At 37.9% G+C, this 25,393-nt stretch overlaps 1 protein-coding gene across 2 annotated transcripts; it reads left to right on the top strand.

The window, feature by feature from the left end:
- Positions 1-113: 113 nt before the first annotated feature.
- On the top strand, positions 114-25,393 carry DNAJB4 (DnaJ heat shock protein family (Hsp40) member B4). Of its 2 annotated transcripts, none has more exons than XM_030454903.1 (4): positions 114-150; positions 16,314-16,599; positions 19,553-20,127; positions 21,694-25,393. In XM_030454903.1, the coding sequence occupies exons 2-4, from the start codon at positions 16,389-16,391 to the stop codon at positions 21,925-21,927; spliced, it is 1,020 nt and encodes a 339-aa protein (XP_030310763.1). In that variant the 5' UTR covers positions 114-150; positions 16,314-16,388; the 3' UTR covers positions 21,928-25,393. The 2 variants fall into 2 exon arrangements, with proteins under 2 accessions (XP_030310763.1, XP_030310761.1); XM_030454901.1 differs by lacking the exon at positions 114-150 and adding an exon at positions 284-377.

Below are 25,393 nucleotides of genomic sequence, written 5' to 3'. Positions count from 1 at the left end.
GGAGGGAGAGCGGACAAATATCGCGAGACCTCGGCCGAGATTTCATTGGGGTGCCGCAGAACGGCGGAGAAACCTCGCGGCGTTTCGCCCGCTCCCCTCCCCCCTCCCAACAGAGGCGGGGCGGGGCTGCCGGCTCGCGGCGTTTCCAAGGTAACGCGCACTGTTAGCGGCCCCCGGGGCCGGGGCTGGGAGGGTCACGTGGTGCGGGGGGGGCGGGGCAATGCTGAGCTCGCGGCGCTGCGGGCGGCGGCCGAGCGGGTCTCGCGCGGGTTGGGTTCGGGTCGGGCGTGCGCGAGCGGGAGCCGTGTCTGAGGCGCGGGGGCTGCTGGGAAGAAGGTTGTCCCGGGGGGCGGCTGAAGCTGAGGCGGCGGGTGCGGGTGAGTGCGTGAGGGAGGCAACGGGAATGGGGCCCGAGGGCAAGCGGCAGTGCTGCGGTTGTGGCTTGGCCCCGTTAGACTGTGCCTGGGGAGGTGTTTGGCGTTCTAGTGGCTCGGTTCATTTCCGACCGGTTCCCAGACTGGCTGAGGAGCAGTCCGTGAGGGTGATAGCGGTGTTGTCCTAACCCTGGAACGGAAGGGGGGGGCCGGGCCGCGCCGCTTTCCCCCGTCAGCGCGGCTGTGGGGAGGCTCCTCGCAGCGTTGTGCGGCGGGGCGTTGTGTTGCGGGCAGCCTGGAGCTATCGGTGTGCCTGCCGTGTGCCTGCCGTGTGACGCGGGACAGCTGCGGGGAGTGACGAGGTTCGTTTCGGGAGAGAAAGCTGGGCTTTTGGCGGTGCAGGCTTTAGCGTAGCTGGGGAGGCCAGGGGCGCCTCGTCAGCTCCTTCCCGAGCCCCGCGGTGAGGCAGAGCCCTTGAGCCTGCCCGTCGTGTCCCTGTTTCGAGCGGCTTTCCGTTCCGAACTGCTCCGCTGGCCAGGGAAACGGAGCAAGGCTTTTCCCCTCCTCCTTTCAGGGAGCTTCACTTGTCTCCTCCTGCACCGTTCACGGTTGTTTATCTCTTAGTTGAAAATTACCACTACTGTTGTTCAGTGTTTACAATAGGGGAGGGGTTTTTTTTTCTTGCTTGCGCAAGCATAAGCTTTAATGAAATACTGGAGGTAGTAATGCTTTAATCTGGGCCCTGTTCTGGGTCCTGTGACCTGTCGGGGATGAACTAGCATGCTGAGCATGGATGACGGTGTTGCAAAGATTTCACATCTAGATAAGGTCATAGAATATCTACTTAGTTATAGCAGTGGAGGCTAAGTAATACTGAAAGACAACACAGCTGTACAACTGTGTTGTTCTGAGACGGTGCTTTGCTTTTTTTTTTTAATGAATATTTCTGTACATCAGGCTGTAGCTTCTGGATTACATAAATATATCGCGGGTTTTTTTGGTGGTTTTGTTTTCGTGGTGTTGTGTTGTTTTTAGCATACGTACTTTAAAACGGAAGGGTGGGAAGTCTCTGTTGTCGGTACTTTAGTTAAGGAACTGCTGTTTATGGCTTTTCCTAGTTTTGGGCAATATGCAGCGAGGGAGCAACTGTTAAAGTCGTGTAATAAAATGCTGCTTACTGTCTTCTTTTGGCTCGCCTTGTAGTTCCATGCTGCTTCAAGACGTTCCTAGTTTCTTGTTGATTCCTTCAGTTCTGGCTGTTCATAAAAAAGGATCATGTTAGTAGCCCTTAAGACACAGTGCTTCTGCAGAGGTGACATTATCCTGAATCTTTAGTCCACATAACTCCACTGAAGGAAGCAGGAGCGAAATTTTTTTCCCCTTTATAAAAATTTTGAAGTAATATAGCTCAGAAGGGTTTTAAGATTGACATATTCTGAAAAATTAAAATTCCTACATGCTTTTAGGCATTTTGCAGTGTATAATTAGACATAGGTGAAACTTCCTGCTGAGATACTTCTGCTGAAAAAAACATGTTAGAAGAATTAGCATATACTTCCTGTTAATGCAACTGTGTTAATTGGGGAAGAGGGAAACAGCAAAAGGAGGTTTAGAAAGTGGGAGCTTAATTTTCATGCTTGTCTCTTTGCTATTTCTAAACAATAATTTGACCCTGAAGTATTTTTTTTTCATTTCTTTTGTTATTGAAAATTAGACAATGTATATGAGCTGTGCTATGCAAATAAGTAAGTTGAGCAATAGTAGTTGACTATGATGCATTAAAGCTATTACTGGCTACTGGCTATGTCTTTTATGACTCTTCATTTATTAAAGGATTTGGAGCATCTATGTACTTCGCTTTTTATTGTTACAAAATGAGTTAATGCTACTTTGCTAAGTTCTGTGAGACAAGCTATATAACACTGATGAGGTTTTTAAGCAATTATAGTGCTTGAGCTGATGAAAACATTTGTCTGGTACTGTAAGTGTTCTAGTTGCATTCATAAACAACCAATGATAAGTGAATGTTAATTTTGAAGGTTTTACATACTGATTTTATTTTTTAAATTTTTATGATTTGAAAGGTATTTAGTATATATGTGATTCATCAGTCTTTGAAACTCTTGAAGGCACTGTATTTCTTGGGTCTTTTCAGATAGTTAGAACATGAAAACTGGCAAATAACAGAGTAATATGATCTTACATGTAGTGTATTATATAGTGTGTTGTATAAATATTATGCCCTTATGACCTTTCTCAGCAGTTTAAGAGATGTTTCCATCCATATTTCTCATGATGACACTTAGAACAGATCTGCTGGAAACTTCTGTCTCTGAAGCGCACTATCTCCATTTCTCTTATTAAATGCTACTTATGTAGAGACAAGTATCCACATGGGATTAATGCATTCTCTTTAGTCTCATAATGGAATGGGCTGAGGATTTTATCAGTACTAATACTCTTTTAAATGCTTTGCTGACTTCCTACAGCAGCCTACGCCAGGTTATTCTGCTTTCTCACTCGCAAAAATTACTCATTACCTATTTTTGCAAATCTGCGTTCAAAGAAATTAAATGTAGTAGATTTGTAAGCAAAATATTTGCAGTGCTGCTAAAGCAAGACAACTGTTGCAGTGTAAAACAAGCCGCAGTTCTACAATAACTCGTTCTTGGTAAAGGATGTAGAGAAATCTACTGCTTATCTTTTCAATTTTTGGTGGTTGAAGAAAGGTTTCTCCCTTAGCTGAACTTGCTAGATAGTGACTTCTCCCATGGTTTCCAGGCCATAACCTCATGGTTACTGACAACAACAACATTGTAGTGTGTATATATATATGTATGTATACATATAAATATATAATTATTGAAAAGCAGCTAGTTCAGATGGAAACTCCAGTAAGTCAGAAGAGTTTATGTATACTGTGGATTGTCACAAACTTAAGTAATGGAGAGTTCTGGTAAACAAAACAACAAACAAAAAGGTACTCAGGGTATTTCTAAATCAGCTAGGTTAAGTGTTGCAAAAGCATGGATATAATAGTGTTGCATAAACTGAAGTGCATGCTTACCTGGATGTCTGTTCTGTTCTTGGGCTCTTTGGTCTTGAGTTGTTTGGTTGTTTTTTTTTTCTTTTAACAACTGACTTCAACTTTGATGTGTGATGACCAGGTGAAAGGGTAAGGCAGTCCTTAAGGAAGTGGTTTGCTAGTACACCTAAGGTAAGACTTTTCACAGGTTCATAAACTATAGAATTACTTTTCTTTTAAAGTTGCCTCAGCAACCCTGTGTGTTGTGTTTTGTTTAGCTCTGCCTCAGTACACTAGGAACATATAGGAAAAGTGAGAACAGTCTGAGAATTATCAGAGAAAGATGATAACCATTGGGATAACTTTGCATCTGCTCACTGTGCTTTTTGCAAGTCATTGCTGGTGTGGGGAAACTGGCAATTGGTTTCTGATGATTTCATCACTTTGGGAGATTTAGATAAACGGTCGGCTCGTGCTCCTGCACTGACAAAGGATGTCCACGATCTGCAACATTGTCAGGACACTCGCTTAATTAACTACAGAGAGAAGGTGCAGCATGTGCTCCATGTCAAAACAACTGCTGATCTGTTACGAGTTTCATATTTACTTCTATATGCACCGAAGTAGTAATTACAAATTTTAGACCCACAATTGGGAGCTGAAAGAGAATGTATTGGTGGAAAAGCAGTAATATTAAAGCATAACTTAAAACTGTCTACAAAATCTATAAAATGCTCATAATTAAGTTCCCTTGTGAGAAAGACGAGGACACTTCACAGGAACAGTTTTCAGGACTCAAGAAGTAAGATTACTGTGCAGAATTCACCTACCCAGAATGATCCAAATTATGGGCAGCTGTATCTTAGTAGCTGCAATATTATTCTTCAGTCTAGACAAATGTCGAGGCATGGTTTGGTACTGAGGAACTGGGCAGTCTAGGAAGAAGAATCTGTGGGAAGAGAAGGGAGTCTTGAAGAGGAAGGGCAGCCTGCTCTGCCGTGGCTGCTGTCACATCTGCCTTCATTTGGGGATAAAAATTTAGCTAGATTCTTGGCTTTTGAGGGAAGGGAAAGAGTTAATTTGCTCCCCAAGTCCGTATCTGGTCTCCTGTCTATCAGTTCTATATGGTAAACCTCAGAAAAAAAACACCACCCCAGATCTTTGGTAGTTTTGACTTACATTTAGTCATAGAGTTTGTTTTTGTTTTGGTTTCTTTTTTTCCAAAAAGTCTTTCTGTATTAAGTATTTGAAGATTTGATATCGTACGTTCTTTAGAGCACTCACCTTGCACATTTTATTCTTGTGAATCTTATTTCATATGTACCTGATTTAAAGCTATTAAGTGGGTTGACACTCCTAAAAAAAAAAAAAGGTAATAAAATTTAAAAGGGGAGAAGGGGTCTTTATCTCAAGGTCTACCAGCAAACTTGGTTCTGGTCTGGAGGATAGTTGGGCAGTAAAAGATTAACATAACCTCTGAATTTTTTACTAACATAGGGAAGGCTGTTAAATTGCATTTAGCCACTGTTGCATTCCATGTGTCTCAACTACAGAATGATAGATTGGAGAAAATGCACATCTTCCTTAAATACAACTGACATACGCAGGCAGACAGTGCATCACCATATAGAATGAATGTAGTGCAAAAAGGCAGCTGGATAACACTAGTCAGCATGATAATGTGGTCATTATCAGCATCCTACTTGTTCAAGGGCGTTGGATTTTTCTGTGTGTATGTCATGGGAAGGGAAGTTTCTAGAGCCCGGAGCACAACTCCTCCCAGATGGAGGAGGAAAAGAGTGAAAGGCCCTGTTTGAAATAAATCGGTTGATGGAGTTAGGCAGGGAATTTGCATATGAATTAGGGTTAAAATGTCAGAGATAGGGACTGAAGGACTTCTAAAGTGAGAACAAGTAGTTATTGCAATAGTGGCTGCAGTGGATAGAAATATCTACTGTATCTCTGTATCGGCAGAGCACTGAGGAATGTGCATTCAAATCCTGATAATAGATGTGTAAATACATATTTAAAAGTCAGCAATGTTCAGAATTCTTAAAGTGGGAAAATTTTGATTACTTTAAAAGTATTGGCATACTTTTATGTATGCTCTGTTCCCTAGTAGTATTCTTTCTGATACTGTTAAATTCCAGCTAACATATTTATTTGTTAATTTGTGAGTCAGAGCACTTTATTTTTAACCATATTGTGGAGATATTGCAGTCAATTTAAAAAAAAACAAGAACAAAAAACCCCCCCAAAATCCCAACAAAAACAAAGACCAGCATAGAAAGATAAATCTTTTCTGAGGGTGAGGAAAGAAAAATGGAAGAGATGCTATAGAAGATCTAAATGACCAATACTTTCAGTCCATAAAGCTACAATTACGACAAGCTTATAGGAAGTGAAAAACCTCATAAATATTATTGTAACAGTTACATGTAAAAGTTTGTAGTGAAGTTTGTGAATCTGTAAGGATATTAATACTGGGGGGACCCTACCAAGAAACCTGATTTGACCTGGAGGATGTTGATGAAATACTTGACAGACGAATGAACAACTATTTTGGCTTTTGTTACAGCAGATTTGTCTTCCGTAGCTGAACAGATGTACATTCTTAATTTTTCAACTTAAGTGAGTTTAGGTATTCTGACATCTTCTTCAAGGAGAAGTTGTCCTGACATCTTATAAAATTCTTGTCTTTATTCAAGAGTTCAGTGTGTGTGTTTTCAGCCCTGCATGTAAAACTAGCTGTGTGAATCAGAGCAGCTGGGTGGGATTTTTATGAGCACACTGGAAAAAACATTGAGTGTGACCATCTCCTTTTGCTTATGTAAGAACAGTGTGGTCATATGTCCACAGCAAAAATGTGCAGTTCCTTCTTTGGTCATGCATTAATAATCTTCATCTTGTTTGAGTGTAACAGCAATTAAAAGCAATACAGTGTATTAGAGTTGCTTTTTCCAAGTGCTTTTATTTGTTTTGCAGTTCCTTCATTAGGAGTGAGAAATTTATTTTCTACTGGAAACTATTAATTTCTGTCCTTAATACAGGAAAAAGAAAAAAAATCAAGTAGATTGTGGATAGGGATAGTGCAAGGCATCTTTCACCTAGCCTTCTCTCTTCTCCCTTACCCCTTTTCTATGTGACCCATGGCTATGACCAGTATCTTGCTTATTCAGTTTTTGTCTCTGCTGTTGTTTCCTGATAGCTTTTTATCTATGCCTGAAAAAAATCTAATACTTTTGCAAGAAGAAGAAATAACGTGCAGACATGACTTTTGTCTGTTCCTTCATTATAGAACATGACTGGAGTAGTGGGGTAGTGGACTCTAGGTGAGTCTGTTGGTCTTCAGTATAAAGCTGTAGAGTATCTTAACTTTTTAGAAAATATTTCTATAATGCATAATGTTCCACTAATTAACGTTCCAAACTGGCATTGAGTAAGTGCTGTTTGGTTATTTTTGTGGGGTTTTTAGTGCTGCTTTTTTTCCTTCTTTCTTTTTTTTCTTCAAGTAGACTGAATCCAAATATTTAAATAACAGGCTGAGAACCATTGGAAAGAAAGACATCAGGTTCAGGTCAGGTGACATCTGAGTCATGCCAGTGCCAGCTTCCCAGAAATTTTTAGCAAGAGCTAACCTGTATAGAATATTATTCTATAGGTGTCCTGAATTGTCTTCTGCTGTCTCTTTAGTGAAACAATTGGTTGTTAATTTTGTTTGGTGATAGAAACCCCTTGGGATTCCTTTGCTATGAATGAAGGAATTGCTACTATAGTTAAGGTAAACACCAATAAATTGTTACAGGTGGTGGATAACTCTTCTACAAATGAAAGACTAGAAAAGTTGTTGTTGTATGCTACTTCTACAGAAATAGATATTAAATGAAACAGTTTGTCCGTCCTCATGTTTCTTAGGTGATAAGGTAGTTGTGATAACTAACTTTATGTAGGGTATTGAAACAAATGCATATAAAATTACTTAAAAAAAATTTTTTTTCCATTCCAGTTTCTTAAAAGTCAGAAAGGGTTATTGTGGGAACTAGCACTGTTTTTCCATTATCCTTTTCCTGTTAATCAGTACATAGTACTGCTATTAGGTCACAGGAGTTCTACCAGGATTCAGTTGGTGGAAGAACTGGTAGGGAGCCAATCTCGGTTCTCAGGGTCTGAGCTGGCTGGCCTTGTGTCCAGTCTCAGCTAGCCCGGAGCAAATGTTACTTGTTTTGTGCCAGCTGGCCCTGGTCCCTGGGGTGGAGAATGCTGGGCTGCAGAAGGAGAGGCATATGAGCTGGCTGTTCTGTCTATACTTGTAGGGGAGATTTCTGCCCCTTCCATGCTCCAAGAATGGGGCTGAATCCATGGAGTGTTAACGTTAAATTAAGCCTTACTTCTACTTAAAACAGGAACTTTAGAGCCTTCTTTACAAGTGCTACTAAATATCTATTTTTAAAAGTCTATATGTTGTAAGGAAGACCCTTTAAAAAAATTTCATTGCTTGTATTCCAAAGTTTGTATAAGAAACAGAATTTCAGGTAGGAGAGTAAGGTAAAGGTCTACACATCTTTCTCAGTGTTTTTCTGTTTTTTGACGTTGTGTTTTTGTTTGTTGCTTTTGTTTTTTTCTGTGCCTTTGTGAATTAACTGAGAGCCTATAGACAACTGATACTTCGTTTCTTAGGAGCAGCTGGGAGAGACAGCAGGAGAGAAAGAGGAGGCAGTGTGGTTGGAGTGCTACCTTGGATTGTAATGTCAAATCTGTTTTAAGTAACTGCGTCAAGTGTATCTACATGAAAAAACAACAGAAGACGAACAAAAACCAAACGAACACGAAACACCAACCCTCTGAAAACCTAAACAAAATCTCTTACAACCCTGTTTGGCAGTACTTATAAATGAGTTGGATGGTTTTTTTTTTTTTAACTTACATGAAACAATACTTCAGCTAGGTGTGAAGGAAGCATGCTAGAATAAAGAGTACCCACTCCTAATATGTTAGAGCAGACCTCTACTGCTTGGCTGAACCCCTACATTTGGACAGCATTTGGCTTTCACCGAATTTATGTAGTGCCAATGCTCACGTTTTTAGCCTCTGTGTTAGAAAGTGTTCATTCTCTAGAACGTGGAAGTGAATGAATTGCATTGTATTGAGGTTGTCATTAAACTAACGAGGGTGCTCATCTGGAGAATGCTGAACTGGTTCTCCATTAAGTGGTCTGTTAAGCTCAGTAATTTGCATTTGAAAGTGGCCTTAAGTAGATGCTTAAGGGAAGGTTGGATCATGGCAAACCTCTTTTCCATCTTCCTTGTTTTCAGATATTTACAGCTCAGGGAACTCAAGCTCTGGCTTCTCTGTCGAGAAACTTGCAGTACATCTCTTCTATGGTATTTTCTTAGTGTCCAAGTTGAAACCCTTTTTGAGTTTCCCTTTAACAGGCAATACTAGTGCTGGTAGACCTTAATTTTATTGTTGGTTCTGGTTTCTGTTAGTTTCACATAGTGGATTTGACATAGCTGGGAATAAACCACAAATAGTTCATGTCTTGTCCTCTTTTTTGCCATCACTTGTAGACCTCAGACTTTTTGTTTTTTCTCACTTGGAAGCACTTTCCTATCTTTAATTTTTATGGTCCTGTGAATATTAAAAATAAATATATTTGATTTTGTGGAGTTGAGGGGAACAGAACTGCAGTGTTACAGTATAGATGTCGTGTTGGTACTGTACTGTTCCTATGATATTATAATAATCTTTTCTGTTTTGTTCTCTATTCTTTTCCTAGTAACTCACAAAATGTAATTTGCTTTTTTTCCTGGCTACCAAGCGATCATTTCCTTTCAGTTGATGCTAATCAGAATTAACTTATTTTTTAACTTCTACCTTTTTTTAAGCAGTATCTATTTTGTTCTATACTGTTCTGCTGAGAAAGTGGTGTAACATGGAAGCCTGTGGCATATGTATGAGCACATGTATAGCATGTATAACAATACACCTATGTGGCAATATTGAAAACGTATTCCGGGGCTGAGTATGTTAGCCCTTGAGAATCTGAAAGGCTTGTACTGGAGCAGAATGTTTTTTCTTAATTACCAGAAAGGCTATAAAACTGTAGCGGTCATACAATCAAATAAAAAGGGACTGGTCTTGGAGCAATTACAAAGCCTTAAATTGTTCATCATAATAAACAGCTTTGCTTTTATAGCCAACATGGGAAGGTTGGTGATATGGGAGAAACCTGACTAATACAGTGTGATAAATGTGTGGTTAAGTCTAGCTCTTTGGTTGCATATGGGCTGTTTCAGCACAGAGTTCCTTGAGTCCTGGATAAATTCCTGAGTGATAGCAGTCAGAGCAAAATGTGGTTGGGACAAAAGTCCAGGCCTATTATATGTAAAATTTAAAGGAGTAACTTTGACTACTCTATTTTTCTGCTTTGTTTGCCCCAAATTGATAATTTAGTAGTAGATTGTGCAGAACTTGTTGGAAAAGAGCTTTAGCTTCCTTATGAGTGTTTTGTAGGTTGTGTGGGTTTTTTTGTTTTGGTTTTTTTTTTGTAACAGTGAGTAGATATTTCTCCTTACCAACACAATATGCTTTTCTATATAGGTGTTCCCAAAAGTATGTATGGGGACAATTTCATTAACTAGCTGAAGCTTGCAATAGTGTGTGCAGAGTCAGCAGTGTGAGGGAACCTGTTAAATGCCTGATAGGCATTTTTCCTGGTTGACTAATCAACTTGTTTTGAAGAAGAGGCCTTTTGCAGAAATTAGAGTGGAAACTGAAATAGTCACTGACTCTAAGTAAGATATTGAAAAGAACTTCTGGAATCTGTATTATTTCAGAAGAGGGAAGCCTTAATCTATAGATGAAAATACTTTGTGTGTTGCTTTGTGTGACCATACTTCGGATGTTTCCTTTTGTTTTTCTAAGTGCTGAAGTAATTAATCACACACAAAGTGAGGGGCAGTTAGTTGCATTTTCACTGATGCAATAAATCATAGCAAAGTCCTGAGAGCTCTACCTGCTTGCAAGAAGATTGTTCATTCTCTCTCAGCAGTGGAAAACTAAATCTGGAAGTTTCTTCCAAGTATAGTTTTGTTCTTCAGTTATAGTGACTTAAAGTGTTCTTCAGTGATTGTGACTGGGTAGGCAGGAATACTTTATGTTAATGACAATTTTGTTATGCTGTGAGGAAGTAGCAGTGTGCATGTGTGACTGGTGTCCTAATCACGCTTAATATAAAATCTACTTAAGATTTAGATAATTTTTTTCTTTTTCTATTGTTCCATGTAATTCTATGTGGGTCATGGTATATACAGTTGGAATAACTTCTGGAGAAGCCAACCCTATAACTTTGAGATTTAATATTGAACTTGAGCTGTGAATTAATATGTGCTCTAGAATATATATTTAACGTAAGCTTTCCCACAAAAGACCTTAAAAACATGTCCTTTGGCCAGTTTGTAGGAACACAACTTTGTGTATGTTCTAGTAATGTTACAAACATTTTTTAAAAGCAGATACTGCCAGTATAAAGCAGAAAGATACTTACGTTGATGCTAGAGCTGGTAGAACTTTAATATAATGAATTTAATTATCGTGGATAATTTTGTATCACGCTGTTCTGATTTAATATCACCTCTTTAGCCAAAAATAGTCAGACCACATCTTTCTGGACAGTTCTATCAACTTTTAAATATAGAAAGTGTTGTTGGACATGAATGCATGGACCCCATTTGCTGTGCACAATCAGAATTGTTAATTGTGCAGTTTGCTAAACTTATTGTTGATTGGTTTATAGGTTACATCTAAAAGTGCTCTGTCTAGCAGTATTGTCAAAATAGTACATTTTGATATATAAACATGCACTAACATAAAGCCTTATCTAACTGTTTTTCACCGAAGGCACCTGGTACTGAGATATTACATTCTCCAGGAGGCACATTCCTCAGGTTATTTACACCATTTTGTTCCCCTCAGGGTCAAGGAGTAACGGGCAGTCTACCAGGCTCCTCTGTCCCACACAGTGTCTGTAATTCTGTGGTTTTCCTACAATAAAGTGTTGTAGGTATGTTTCCTATGAATTACTGTTTCACAGGGACTGAGATACATCTCTAATGGAAGGCAGATGTTTTTGTAATGTATGTGTCTTCAACTAAGTTTCTTCCTTTTAAATCTGTGAGGAAATAAAAAGACAAGGTATTTTTAATGTAAGTTGTCAGTGAATTGCATTAAATTGCACTGTTGCATGTGCTTCAGGAAAAAAATTATGCATGTAGTATACAAACTGGTAAATATGTTGAGGTGTATTTCAGTTTCAACCTTTTAAAAGTGAAATGTCTCAGACACAAAAAATGCAGTATGCAAATACAAATTGTGCCTACTTACTCAATTCTGCTGTTTAACGAAGTTAATGTTAGTGTCAGTTGTAACTTTATAATTTTATTAATGTAATTTTTATGAGGTATTTCACTTTCCTGTGTTATTGTTTATTTAGATGTAAAATTAGCCCTGGAATCTTTTGCATAATGAACATTTTACTTTTGTCACAGTAGCAGCATGTTTCTGCAGAGAACTGAAGAAAAATTTTGATAAAGTGCAGTTGTTACTTGGGTATGAAGTGCTTGACTAAATGAAGCTTTTCTTTTGGGGCCATTGACTTGATGGGGCCATGATTTGAACTGTTATGTTCTGCAGGTTTCGCTTTGATTTTTCTGTTAGTTGATTTTATATATATTTATATATATATATATATATATATATATAAAATCTGTTGCTTCTGTTGTAAACTCTGAAATTTATTTCTGTATAGGAGACCGGCTACATACATAGCACATAACATTTCTGTAGTGAAACTGTTTAATTAATTCATTAATGTACTTGGCATGCACATGGTCTGATTCACAGTTCCGAAGAATAAAGGTAGCTTAGTCAACTACTGCATACAGCTAAAGGTGGTGGGGAGAGAAGTCACTGTCACAGTTTTTTCTCTGGGAAAATAGTGGATGATCTTTTATAAAATTTTACTGTTGTAAATGGATGTGCTTTCTTCAGATCATCAGACAGAAGTAAATTTATTCAATTCATTAATGTTGTTTTGCAAATATTATGATACTTAATTGTAAAAACTTTTTCTAGGAGGGAATTTGGCTCCTCTGCCTTGACATTTACATGCACATGTGTATTTATAGTTGTGATCTGGCTGGAATTTGCCTTTGTGGTTTTGTTTGCTCTTCAACTTGTTCTGTGATCTAGTCCTCTCTCTTTCAGTTTTGTTTCTGTGGTATAATAGGCGAGGAATATAGAAGAAATGACTTAATTTAAAGGAAGGAATGGGCATTTTTATTCAACTTCATGTACTTCAGGGAGTAATGACACTGTTCTGCTCTAGAAGCTTTTCCTTAAAATAACCTAATACTGGTGCTAATTTATAATTAACGTAGACTTTGAGTTCAGTGTAACTATTACAGTGACTATTTCCTTGGCCACGTCTTAATTTATTTCGATTGTTCCTATGAAGGCTGCTTTGAAGAAAGCAATTAATTCAAAGTTCCTGTTATTAATGCAACTATTCTAAGATTTGGAAGTAGTATGACCTTGCTCCCGCTGTTCTGCCAAACTAACAATGTGTAGCACTTATCCATATTTGTGACTGTTGTTCAGAGAGACTATTTGAAATGATACTTTAAACAACAATTAAGTTACAGAAAAAATAACTCTAGATCAGATATTCAGAGTTCTGAAAATCTAGCAGTTGTGATTTATTATCTGTCCTTGAAACTGATATAATACTAGAAATATGGGAGATGTAAAGACTTACTGCACTTCCCAGATGGATATTACTGTCTGGAGAAGTGCTGATGTGATTTGATGTATCCAGATGATCATTAGCATGATCACTAGATGTTCATCTTGTGCACACTAGTGTCTTAATTTAAAAAAATGTATTCATTATTTCTAAGAGAGTTGTATCTCTCAATTGATTACAAATTCTTTAACAAACTCAGTAGGTGTTTGAGAAGAACTGCAGCCTAATTGTTATTTCCAAAAGAACTCTGTGTGATCTTGGGAGGTCTTGGCATGGAAAAAAAGAGGGAACATGCTTTCTGAAAGGAAGTGCTCCAGTTATCCCAACATCTCTGAGAAGATAAGAGATTCCAGACTGTAAGTTTATTCTGACATGAAGATTTCATGCAGGGCAGGGAGTAGAAAATTTCATTTCTTAGGGAATAACTTGCCTAATTTGGGTTTAACTTTGCGCTTATGCCAGAATAAGAGAACGTGCCAGTGTGTTCTCTTCTGTAAGGAGAGAAAGGATGTCTGAATGCTTACTGTGATTGTCAGAAGAAGTCCCAGTGTCCCAGTCCTTTTTTGTTGTTACCAGAATTTATTCTGTAAGTTTTGACATTTGAGGGGAAGAAAGTTTTGACTTAAGATGACAACCTATTTGTTTTTTTAATGAAACCTGGGAAACTAATTACTGTGTTTTACAGAGTGGGTGGGGGGAGTGTAGCACTAGTTGTTGCTAATTGCAGCTCCTTGGGTATTCTTTTAATGCTTGATAGAAGAGGTATTTAATGTTGTCAATTATGAAAATTTATTTTCTTTGTTTCTTTTAAACTAACATATACACCTCTGCCCCTTCAATCGACCAGAAGTTTCGCAAAGTGGAATGAAAAATTCAGTCCTGAAAATAGTCTGAGCTGTTGCTGTTCTGACAGTTCTGTTATATGACGACACAGTCATGGGGTCCTTCTCAGGCACTCACTGGTGGGAATACTTCAAGTCACATAAGTTATGACCCCATCAGAGGCTGCTTGAATCCGGACCATGGGAGCACAGCTGAGCATAATAACTCTTTGCACTGCTAGTTTTGCAAGAGAATTTAAGGCTGTTGTAAATCTTACTTTGCCAGTAGTGATGAAGTTATTTGCTGTTGTAGTTCAGAGTTACTGTAAATGCTGGATTTAGGTGAAGGTTGGTCATATTTGCAAACGTTTCTTGAGTGTGGCAAAGTTAAAATGTGTAAATAAAGTAGCTTCTTAGGGAGTGGTGTTATATTTTGCATCAAATGAGCTGAAGTCCTGCTTTAATTCATGCTGTTGTAACTACTGCTTTCAGAATTCTGTTGTAGAGGAAAATCTGAATTTAGGACATGGGTCTACCAAGACTTTGTCTGAAATATTAATAGGAAATTAACAAAAGCAGCACTTTGTAAATAAAGATGAAAAGGGTATACACTAGTAAAAGACTAGCTTTATTCTGTGTGGAGTTAATCATCAGCTTCGTTCTTCAGCTGTAAAGATAGTTGATTGTGTAACTTTGGGGCTCCTCGTGTTCCAAAAATGCAGTTGAACCCCAAGAGACTTGGTGACAAGGGGAACGATTCCTTCCCTTTGTCTTGTTACATTTGAAATAATAACCACAGATAAGCAAAAGTTCTCGCTTTTTCAAAAATTTAAAAAATGATGTGAGGAGTAAGGAAATTATACACTTAGTGTTTTTGGGGGGGTTTTTTTTTGCTTGTTTGGTTTTTTTGCTTTTAATTTTTTTTTCTAGTATTCTTGTTAAGGAAAAATTTTCTGCCTTTTCTGGGCAGGCCCCTTTTTAAGTTAGAGCAGGTTCTGGAAAACAAGTTCAGATAGACTGTTCCCTGAATCAGAAGGTTGGTATTCTCCACCTGAGTTTGGTCTCTTGGCTACGTACTGCTTTGTTTAAACTTTGTCATTAGAAGGAAGCCAGTCAAGCCTTATTTTTTTCATATAGGTAATATCTTTACTCAGCCTAGAGATGTCTACATATAGGTAACTTCCAGATATTGCCAAAACTCACATTTTTTAGTATTTCATTCCAGGGAGGAGTGTTTTTCAAGCTATACTAATCTGTCTTTAAGTTTATCGCCATACTGACAAGTAAGGAGAATTTCTTGATCTATAGCTTTTAATTATGAGCCAGAAGAAATCTTGTGGACCGTTGTCTCTGCAGAACTTGAGAAATACTTCAGTAGTGAAATGTGCACTGTATTATAAATGAATTATGTAGGAACGGGGTATTTTTTTCTTATTATCTCATCAGATGAAAGTTGTTTGGATATTTTGCTGTGCTTGTATTACACATTTTGATACTGCTGCTTGTAGAAAAAGCAAGGGGGGAAGCTTAGTTTTGGCCTGCTTTAATTGAGTAGCTTGCTTGTGGTAAACAGTGTGGGGTGCTTTGCTCAGATTTGGTTTGTTATTACTTAATAGTTCATGGCTTCAGTCAGCTCTGGTTGAGCATAGCATGGTTTTATTTTTAAAGAAACTAAGTTAAAGTTTTCTGAAGCTTTGTAGCTAACTTGGGTGCAAAGTACTAAAGTACTTAATAGACTTTGGAAAAGGGTACAAATCCACGTTGATATATTTGGAAAAACAGTTGTGTACAACTGCTTCTATAGAAACTGTGAGGCGAAACGCCGTAATTACTTCATACGGTCTTCTGCATTTCTCCAGGGACAGTTATGTCTTCAGGGCTGACTGGGTGGTGAAAGGCACTGCGTCACGCTGCTAAACCTTTAAACTCCACTTGCCTGAGAAGGCAGGAAGGAGAAGTTAAGCATTTTCCCCTGTGTGTGTGTGTGTGTGTGCATGCGTATGAGAGCGAGCAAAAGCTGTGCGGGCTGTGCAGCTGGGGCAGGCGGGGAAGTGACGTCCTGTGTTGTTTGTCGTTCTAGAAAGAGCGGTGACACGTAGTGTAGATGGGAGGGCTCTGAAGAGGGCTGTGTCTTGTCCAGTGTGTGTAATTATTTATAAATGACCAAAGGGGGAAGGAACGCAATACAGAGAAGCTATCTAGTGTTTCTCTAATGTGTCGGGGAGTTTGTTGATTTGTAACAGTTCTGTTTGTGTCAATTCCAAATTTGATTTTTATTCTTCCTTCTCTAGCATCTCTACGTTGCTAAGACACTGGACACCATTTTTTTCATAGCAAGGAAAATCTGAATTCATCCAACACTCAGGATGGGGAAAGATTATTATTCTATCCTGGGAATTGAAAAAGGGGCTTCTGACGAGGATATCAAAAAGGCTTACAGAAAGCAAGCACTGAAGTGGCATCCAGATAAGAACAAATCTCCCCATGCAGAGGAAAAATTCAAAGAGATTGCAGAAGCTTACGAAGTGCTGAGTGATCCCAAAAAGAGAGACATTTATGATCAGTTTGGGGAGGAAGGTATGTATGTCTCTTTTATATTCCTATCAGTTACTTTTTTGTTATGGTGAAAGAGGGAAAACTAACATAGATGATACATGAAAAGATTCTATGTGTTGAATTTTAGGCAGTGTTTTTTGTACTGCTTAGAAGTTTAAATTACCAGCTTTATTATTGTTGAATGTATAGTACAGTTTTAATGCTGATCTAGTTCTGTTTTCTTACCTTAAGGTAGTTTTATGGGGGTTTTTTTGTTTGTGTTGTTTGGTTTTGTTTATTTTTAAATCCATACATATACTTGACAGGCAGAAACTTACTGAATTGAAAAAAAATGTCTAACCCATAAATAGCTTTCTGGGATCTCCTACTGCTGTCTTCCCTTGCCCTAGCACTTTTGGGGGTGCAATTGAAAAGAGATTCTTTTCTTAAATTTTTTGCTAAAGAGCAGTCTGCTTGATCTAGGCAGATCAGTCCTTCTGAGCAGAAGCCCAGGTGTCCAGTATGTAGTTGTCCTTGGATTTTTGCCTGGAGAGGAAAGAATTTGGCTGATGTCATGAAATACCAGAACAATTTTTTAGCTTTAATTGTAAACAGTGATAACATGCCACGGGAATGAAGCCTGAGAAATGTCACATTTATCCTAAAATGGTTGTCTGGAGAGGATGACTTTTTTTTTTTTTTTTTTTTTTTTGACCAATGTGACTTTCAGCCCTATGATTGAGCAACAAAGAAAGTCATTAACATCCCTCCCCTTAAATGTATAGTATCTGAAATTCCACATGAAGTAATTACTTCTGTTGGGACAATTAGGTCCCCTCACTCAGGGCCATGTTTTTGACTAATATGAAGGAGGACACTTAGCAGTACATTGAGGAAAATGTGGCTCCTTATAAATGTATAACAAAATTGGTCACTGGTTATCTGTAGGACTTAATACAATTACTAACTTCTATAAAGACATGTAGAAACCCTTCAGGTTCTACAGAGGATGCAGGTGTTTTAGTCTTTTGTTCCATTGCATATGTTCAAAGCTTTAATGCTGTGACTGAAACATTCTAAGAAAAAAGTGGTTACATAGATATCAGAGACCTTTGTTTTCCTCTTGGGTCTTTCACCTTCTTGTACTTTTTCCTTCTTACCTTCTGCCTTCTTTCTGTATACCATAATAAACATATTTACTCTGTAGCTTCCTTTGCATATTAGATTGCTGTGCAACATGCTATGCATCCTAACTACTTCCGCAAAATACCACTTAATTCTCTTTTCCCAAAGAGCTGGAAGTGAAGCATATAAAGCAATGCAGCTTTTGCCATCTTAGTATTTCATACTTAAAGAGAGAGGTTCAAAATGTAGGTTTGTGCTTATTTGAGGCATAGCATTAAACCAAAGTATGAACTTTTAGGATGGTGTATCTGGAAGTACATCCAGATGCCTCACTTGCTCTCTAAGCTCTTCAGTTGCATCTGAGAGTGTAACTAGGAGTTGTGAGGGAAAAGCCAGAGGTGGGGTGGGAGGAAGAAGGGAACTTAATTTTTTTTCCAGCCAGGAGCTTGTTGTACCTTCAAAAACAACTTTGGGCTTGCTATTCCAGGAGGTGTCCTCTTACTATCACAGATTGATAGTAGATGCAGATCAGATCTCCTTGTTTAGCTTTAATAAAACTGTCACCGAAGGATGTACTACAAGTTGCTAAGTATTTATAACATGGTTTGGTTTTGAGATGAGGAAAGCATTTTCATTTTAATGTCTGTCTTGGTTACTGTGGATGACCAGTATTAAGCTTATTTATAGAAGATATAAAACACTGAGGCAAAAAAACCCCAAAATGAGCACTTTTGAATTTAGGCAATGCATCTTTCATTAATGTAAGCCTTCACATTTTTATGGCTCTGGAAGTAGGATAGCAGCTGTAGTACTGAACTTCTGAAAGACTGGAAAAAATAGAATAAGCAAAGATGGTACATTTAGAAATTAAAGTTTCTCAAGATTTTCAGCCTTTCATCTAAAAGGTTTGAGAAGCTACCCTGAAATGGTCAGTGCAAGAAAACTAAGTATTATGAGGAGATACTTTGATATCACCTATTGGGGAAGAGATATTTAAGAAAATTGATTTTAGCTGTGTTTGGGTTCAGACAGCAAGAAGTGCGAGAGACTGTCCAGTGAGAATTTTAAGGGAAATTTTATCAGGAGAAAGTGAGATGTAGATCTCTCATTCTGGAAGATAGAAAAGAAAGTACAAAACTGAGAACATTCTAAATTTTCTACAAAGAGATGGTCACACTCTGACTGTACAAGGTTTTTGTACCAAAATAGGTCTTGGGAACTTCCAAGATATTTTTGAGACTCAGTTGAAAAGAGTTTCCAGCTTTTTTTTTTCCTGTTTTATATCACAGGAAGAAAGGTTGTGTTTGTTTGGGGATTCTGAATTGAACATTAAGGAAGTAAATGACAGCTTTGATTATTGGCATATTACCTTTTACTCAAACTGAATTTCAGGAAAACAGAAGTAAAGCTAATTATTGCTATGTTAAAGCTCAGCTATGGAGGGTATGGAAAATGTTGCATATGATAATCCATAATATTCCCCAGAAGTGATAGTGAAGTGGAATGCAGCTCCTGACAGGCTTTTTAGAACACAAAAAGATGAAATCAAGCAGGCTCGTCTTCTATTTTAAGATGCCAATTCTTTGAATAATTGTTTTCATTTATATAAAATAAATTGGCAGTGTCAGAATACTTGTTCTTCTGAAGCAGAAGTCATTCTAGTGCTTCAGAAACTTTGCTGCTGTTCAAGCAATTGCAGTACTAGTTGGTGCTGCATAGTCTTATGGTGAGTCTTCATTGAAAAGGAAACCTGTCACCCAACTATTAAGACCTTGTTGACCAATCAGTTCCAACATGAATACATGCTACAAAAGGAACACTTATAATAATATTCTGTTTGTTTTTAACTTTGCTTATTTGCCATATTTAGGTCTGAAAGGAGGAGCTGGAGGACCTGATGGGCAGGGTGGCACCTTCCGGTACTCCTTCCATGGCGATCCACATGCTACATTTGCAGCTTTCTTTGGTGGCACAAATCCTTTTGAGATCTTCTTTGGAAGAAGGATGCCTGGTGGCAGAGATACTGAAGACATGGAGGTGGATGGTGATCCATTTGGGTCCTTCACTACTTTTAGTATGAATGGTTTTCCAAGGGAAAGGAATACAGTTGGTAGCCAATTACGTCGTAAACAAGATCCCCCTGTAATCCATGAACTTAAAGTGTCACTGGAAGAGATCTATCATGGCTGCACAAAAAGGATGAGAATTTCACGTAAAAGGCTTAACCCAGATGGTAGAAGTGTCCGAACAGAGGACAAAATTCTTACTATTGAGATAAAAAGAGGATGGAAAGAAGGCACCAAAATCACTTTTCCAAAAGAAGGCGATGAAACACCTAACACAATTCCAGCTGATATTGTTTTCATCATTAAAGATAAACCTCATTCTCACTTCAAGAGAGATGGATCAAATATTATCTATCCTGTTAAGATCAGCCTAAGGGAGGTAAGTATCTCTTTTGGCAGATCTCTGGGTAAACCTATTAAAGTATGATAAAATGGCTGTACTGAACTAGCTGTACGGCAGCAATAAAGTGTTTTGTCAGGTTTTTTTATTTAATAGAGTTTCAGTCTTGTAAAGTCAATGTGGTTTACTTAGAGTGGAAGCATTAGCTGGTTTTATATAAATGGAAACTTAGGTGGTAGAGAATGAGGGTGGAAGGGTAAGAGTAAAGGTTGATACGTTTTAAATCTTCGTACTTTACCTTTCTGGCTAAATGTAGTAGTTCATAGGCTGAAGTTATGAACACAGATACAATTAACAGATACATCTAGTATAGTATGCTCCTTACTGCTGTGATATGATTACTATTTCTGTAGGACAAAGTAGAAATGTCTTAGAATCTGTTGGCAGTGAAAATACTTAAGTCTGCCCTTTTATGTCATAAGTTATTTTGGTGTGATTTCAAAGTACATAGAGATTGATTTCATGAGGATAAATTATTGTGAACAGGTGTTACAGGAGCTATATATAACAACAAAAATAGTATAGCTTTATTTAAATTCCATCCCAAGTTAAAACACAGTGCCTTTCAAAAGGAAAAATCATGGAGTTCTTAAGAGACTGAAGCCTTCACATGGTCATTGTTTAAAAGATAACGTAGCTGAGTGTGTATTGTGTTTTTCTTGATTAGCATGAGGTACCAAAATACTCTTGCTTCTGTTATAAGCCCTTTGTGTACGTTATGAGCTTCCTTCTTAAAGGATTCTTAACTAAAAGTATATCTGAAGTGAGGTGAAGCACCTAAAATGGGATGAGAGGGAGAAAAAGCAATAGTTGATAGTGATAGTTGATAGCAATAGTGATTAATATAGTTCTTCTTAGATAAAAACTTTGTTAGTCTCATTGCTTTGGTATGTAAATTTATCAGTATAAGCCTTATAAATGTACTGAATCAAGTGAGGTTAGAGGAATTAAAATGTTACTATCAGAGATCATAGTAATGAAAAGAATCTATTGGATGAAGCAGAAGAATGTGTGTGATGGTGCAGCAAAACTAAAACAAAATATGTTTGCTGTGAGTATTGGAAATGCTCAGTTATGACCTGTGAAATTTTATATGACTCTCCTTACAGAAACTTAAATGTTATTCTGCAATTTGATATAGTATAGGTTGGTAGTGTGTTAGAGTAAAACCCTGCACAATGTAAGCAAACAGAAAATGGCAACAGGATTCTAAATTTCTAGTGGAAATTGAGAAACTGGACATCCTAGAGAGGTACAAGCAAAGATTTCACTCTGTGCTCTACTATCCTGATTTGATAAAGTTTTTGAAGGAAATACAAGCTCAGTTACCTTTCAGTGGCCATTGCAAAAGATTGCAAAATTCTCTGATACTCCATGACAAACCTAAGCCTTTCCTTTTAAGACAGGAACTGGATTTTGAAGTCTCATTAGTGGGCAGTGAAATTACTGTTTTGAATGCAATTCTTTTCTAAATAAGCCACATTCTGTGGTAGGTACAAATAAAGTTCTTACTTTTTTTTTTTTCTTAATACAATTTTTCTCTAGGCTTTGTGTGGCAGCTCTATCAATGTGCCGACGATAGAAGGAAGAACCATACCCATGACAGTAAATGAAGTTGTAAAGCCTGGGATGAGAAGAAGAATTATAGGATATGGTTTGCCGTTTCCCAAAAATCCTGACCAACGTGGAGACTTAATTATAGAGTTTGAAGTAATTTTTCCAGATAACATTTCTCCAGCATCAAAAGAAGTACTTAGGCGAAATCTTCCAGTTTCATAAAATGAAGACTGTGTATGTCAGCTGTTTAAATAGGACACTGGAAATACAGAAGACTGGCAAGTCTGTGCTTTGAAAGTGCAATCTGTAACAACTAATGGAATATTTGTTTCTTTGTTTTGTGGGATGGGTGGGGGGGGAAATACTGTAATGCTGCATGAGAAAAAAAGGGTTAACTACAAGTCATAGAGGTGACTTCTGCAGTAAAATTTAGAGGGATAACCACTCATTTTATTTTACATCTTCTTAATCAGAAAAGTTTATTCATTATTTTGCCTAATGAAAGTCAGTGCATATTTCTGATACAGTACTTGAGTCTTCAAGTACTTTTTCTTATATCCCCTACCATATCTATAGCTTTACCCATTTATACAGAAATAATAGGAAGTATTAGAAGTGCACAAATGTATAAATATTTTAAAAGGCAAAACATGGAAGATACAATTTTGGTACGTTGTCTTCCACTGCACAAACCATAGGCTGGGAAAATCAGCTAGGGCTCCTGAACTCTCCCCCAGTGGAATTAAACAATTTTTTTATTGCCCCAGAATGTGAGGACTGCACCAAGAGTCTTAGTAAAGGGCATGTGGCTTGAGGAACAAGAGTTGCCATTTGATATGGGGATAGTTCTTCAGCCTTCAGGCAGAACAGCAAGAGAGGATTCTACAAGTACATTAACAGCAAATGGTGAGTGTGCTGTTGAACGGGGCACAGAAACTGGTGACAGATGACGTGGAGAAGGCTGGGGTACTCACTCAGTACCTTCTTTGCATCAGCCTCTGCCAATAAACCAGTTCTCCAGGTGTTCCAGGCCTGTGAGAATGGCACCTTGGTGGTAGAGGACCAGACTGAAGGGCAATTAAACTGGAAGTCCATGAACCTGTGAGGTTGCACTCCTGGTGCTGAGGGAGCTGGCTAATGCCATTGCAGAGCCACTCTTAATTATCTTTAAATGGTCATGGAGGTCTGGAGCTGTTCCAGTAGTCTGGAAAAGAGCAAATATCATTCCTATTTTTAAGAAAAAAAAAAAAGTTTGGGGAGCTACAGGCCACTCAGCTACACTTTATTCCTTGGGAAAGGTGATGGTGAAAATCCCTTGGAAAGCATTTCTAAGGACATGAAGGACAAGAAGGTGATCAGAAGTAATCAGCATAGATTTACAGTAGGGAAATTGTGCTTAACCAACCTCACATCCACTAGCTTTGTGGATGACAGGAGAATGTGTTGTTTACCTTGACTTCAGTAGACAACTGACAAAGTACAGGTTAGAAATAAATGAACTTACATGAGCAGGTCTAGCACAGACCCATGTATGAGTCTGTGAGAGTTGGAGCTCTTCAGCCTGGGGAAGAAAAAGGCCTGGGGAGGAATTACCACTGCATATAAATAGCTGATGGGAGGGAATGAAGACGAGGAAGCCAGACTGTCCTTAGTAACTCAGTGACAGGACTCGGAAGTAAACATAGGATTCCATCTGAACACAAAGAAACACCTTTTTACTGTGAGAGTGGTCAGAGACTGGAACAATTTGCCCTGAGAGGTTGAGAAATCACCATCCCTGGGTATACTTAAAACCTGACTGGATGTGGTCCTGGGCAGCCTGCTTTAGCTGACCATGCTTGGGCAGGGGTGTTGTACCATGTAATCCCAAGAGGTTCCTTCTAGCCTAAATGAGTCCATGAGATTTGAGTTAGCACTTTTCACTAGACAGTGCTGTGGACTATGTTCTGCAAATGAATCTTATCCTAGAGATGGATGATACTGATGTGACAGCTTGAATCCCTAGGGAGCAGGTCCACACTTAAGTGTAAAGGTGCAGAAAGAACACCATAAAATCATATGGCTAATGCAGGTATTTAAAGATCATGATGACGTTAGGTATGCATTATTTTCAAAGGCTGAACTTCACTCCCATGCAGAAGGAAAAGCCCAGGTCCTAGCTAAAGTAAAGTTTGCTTAATACACAAAATAGGATAGGGGTTGCCCATAAACTTTCATATGCCTAAACTGAGTAATTTTTAAAATACAAATAGGAGTTACTTGTCTTTAGCCTTTTGATGATCGTAGAGGTTTGTTTTCCAACCTTAATGATTCTGTGATGCTAGAGTTAAAAGGTGCATAGAGAAATGGAGAGCCCTCTGAAATAATCTAGTTTTATAGTAGAGTAAATAGGGCTGGTTCCCTTGATTGCAGCATACTGGTGAGGGAAATGCCTTGCAGGCATGCTTTATTACTTGAGTTTAAAACCATTAATACAGTGCTTTAACAATACTTTCAAAGGGGTTTTTTGTTTTGATTTGTTTTTTCTCAAGAAAATATGTAAGATTGCTGATAGCCTTTTGCCTATGGAAATGTAGTAGTTACCTGCTAATAGGTAGCTTAAGAAATAGCAGTGTTATCTTCACATAAGTGACTGTCTGCAGGAAAAGTAAATCATATGGAAGCTGGGATTTAATTTACACTGACTTGTTAATAAGCACAAGAAGAATCCCATATCTCAAAATAATAGAACTTCTGGGAGATACTGTTCAAGTCAGTTTTTCAACTGCAGATCTCTTCATACAGTGTCATTAGTTGTAACCCTAAATCTACAAGAAACTAAACATTTGCTGGAGCAGTATCACAAAGGGAAAAAATTGCTGCTTAATGCTTCTGTATATTGTTAATGCTATATATTGTTCAAAAAATTCCCATTTCAGTATTTTCCGTATTGCATTTCTTATGTGGTTTATAAGTAAAAAGTGTAAAGTTGGTTTTTAACTTTCTTTTATCTTTTGTTATGATGGCAGATGCTGTAAGTTACACAACTTTGAAAGCTTATTATCCTAAAATACCTGCTTGTCAGTTTAAAAGCTAATGGAATTGAGCATTTTGTAATCCAGGATCTTGTAACCATAGTCCAACTTGTAAAAGAAAATAAAAATGCAGCCACTAAGACTATTTTTTTGTAACCACCTTCAGGTAGCAGGAATAGTGTTAAATTGAGGAATTGCAGTATTTTGTGTATTTAGAGGTATATATATATATGTATAGCAATCTAAACTTTTCCAGCTGTTTTCATGCTCAAAATACAGAGCTATAGGACTGGTATGAAATGCTTGTATTTCTTTTCTTATGGAGCAGTAACAAAGTATATGTTTCAGAAAATAGCATGTGGAATTAGTTTGAAATATGAGAGAGGACATTAATAACTAATCCAGGATTCACAAAAATTAATATTTTTCTATTAAAAATGTGCTTAAAAGATGTGTTTAAAAAAACTATTTGATTATTTAATAAAGGCTGTTTTGGAGAAGGAGGCAAGTATTTTGACAGCTATCATATCTAACTACTGAAATACATGGAAAGAAAATGATCATTCATGAAGTGGGGACAAGAAGGATATTTTGGTCTCCTGAAGGTTGCTTAGGTTCGATAAAGTAAAAGTCATGGTTACTTTGGAGAATTTGATTAAATAAGTCTGTGAAAA

Source organism: Calypte anna, chromosome 8 (assembly GCF_003957555.1).
Source record: "Calypte anna isolate BGI_N300 chromosome 8, bCalAnn1_v1.p, whole genome shotgun sequence".
Taxonomy (NCBI): Eukaryota; Metazoa; Chordata; class Aves; order Apodiformes; family Trochilidae; genus Calypte; species Calypte anna.
This window is presented reverse-complemented; position numbering and strand designations above follow the sequence as displayed.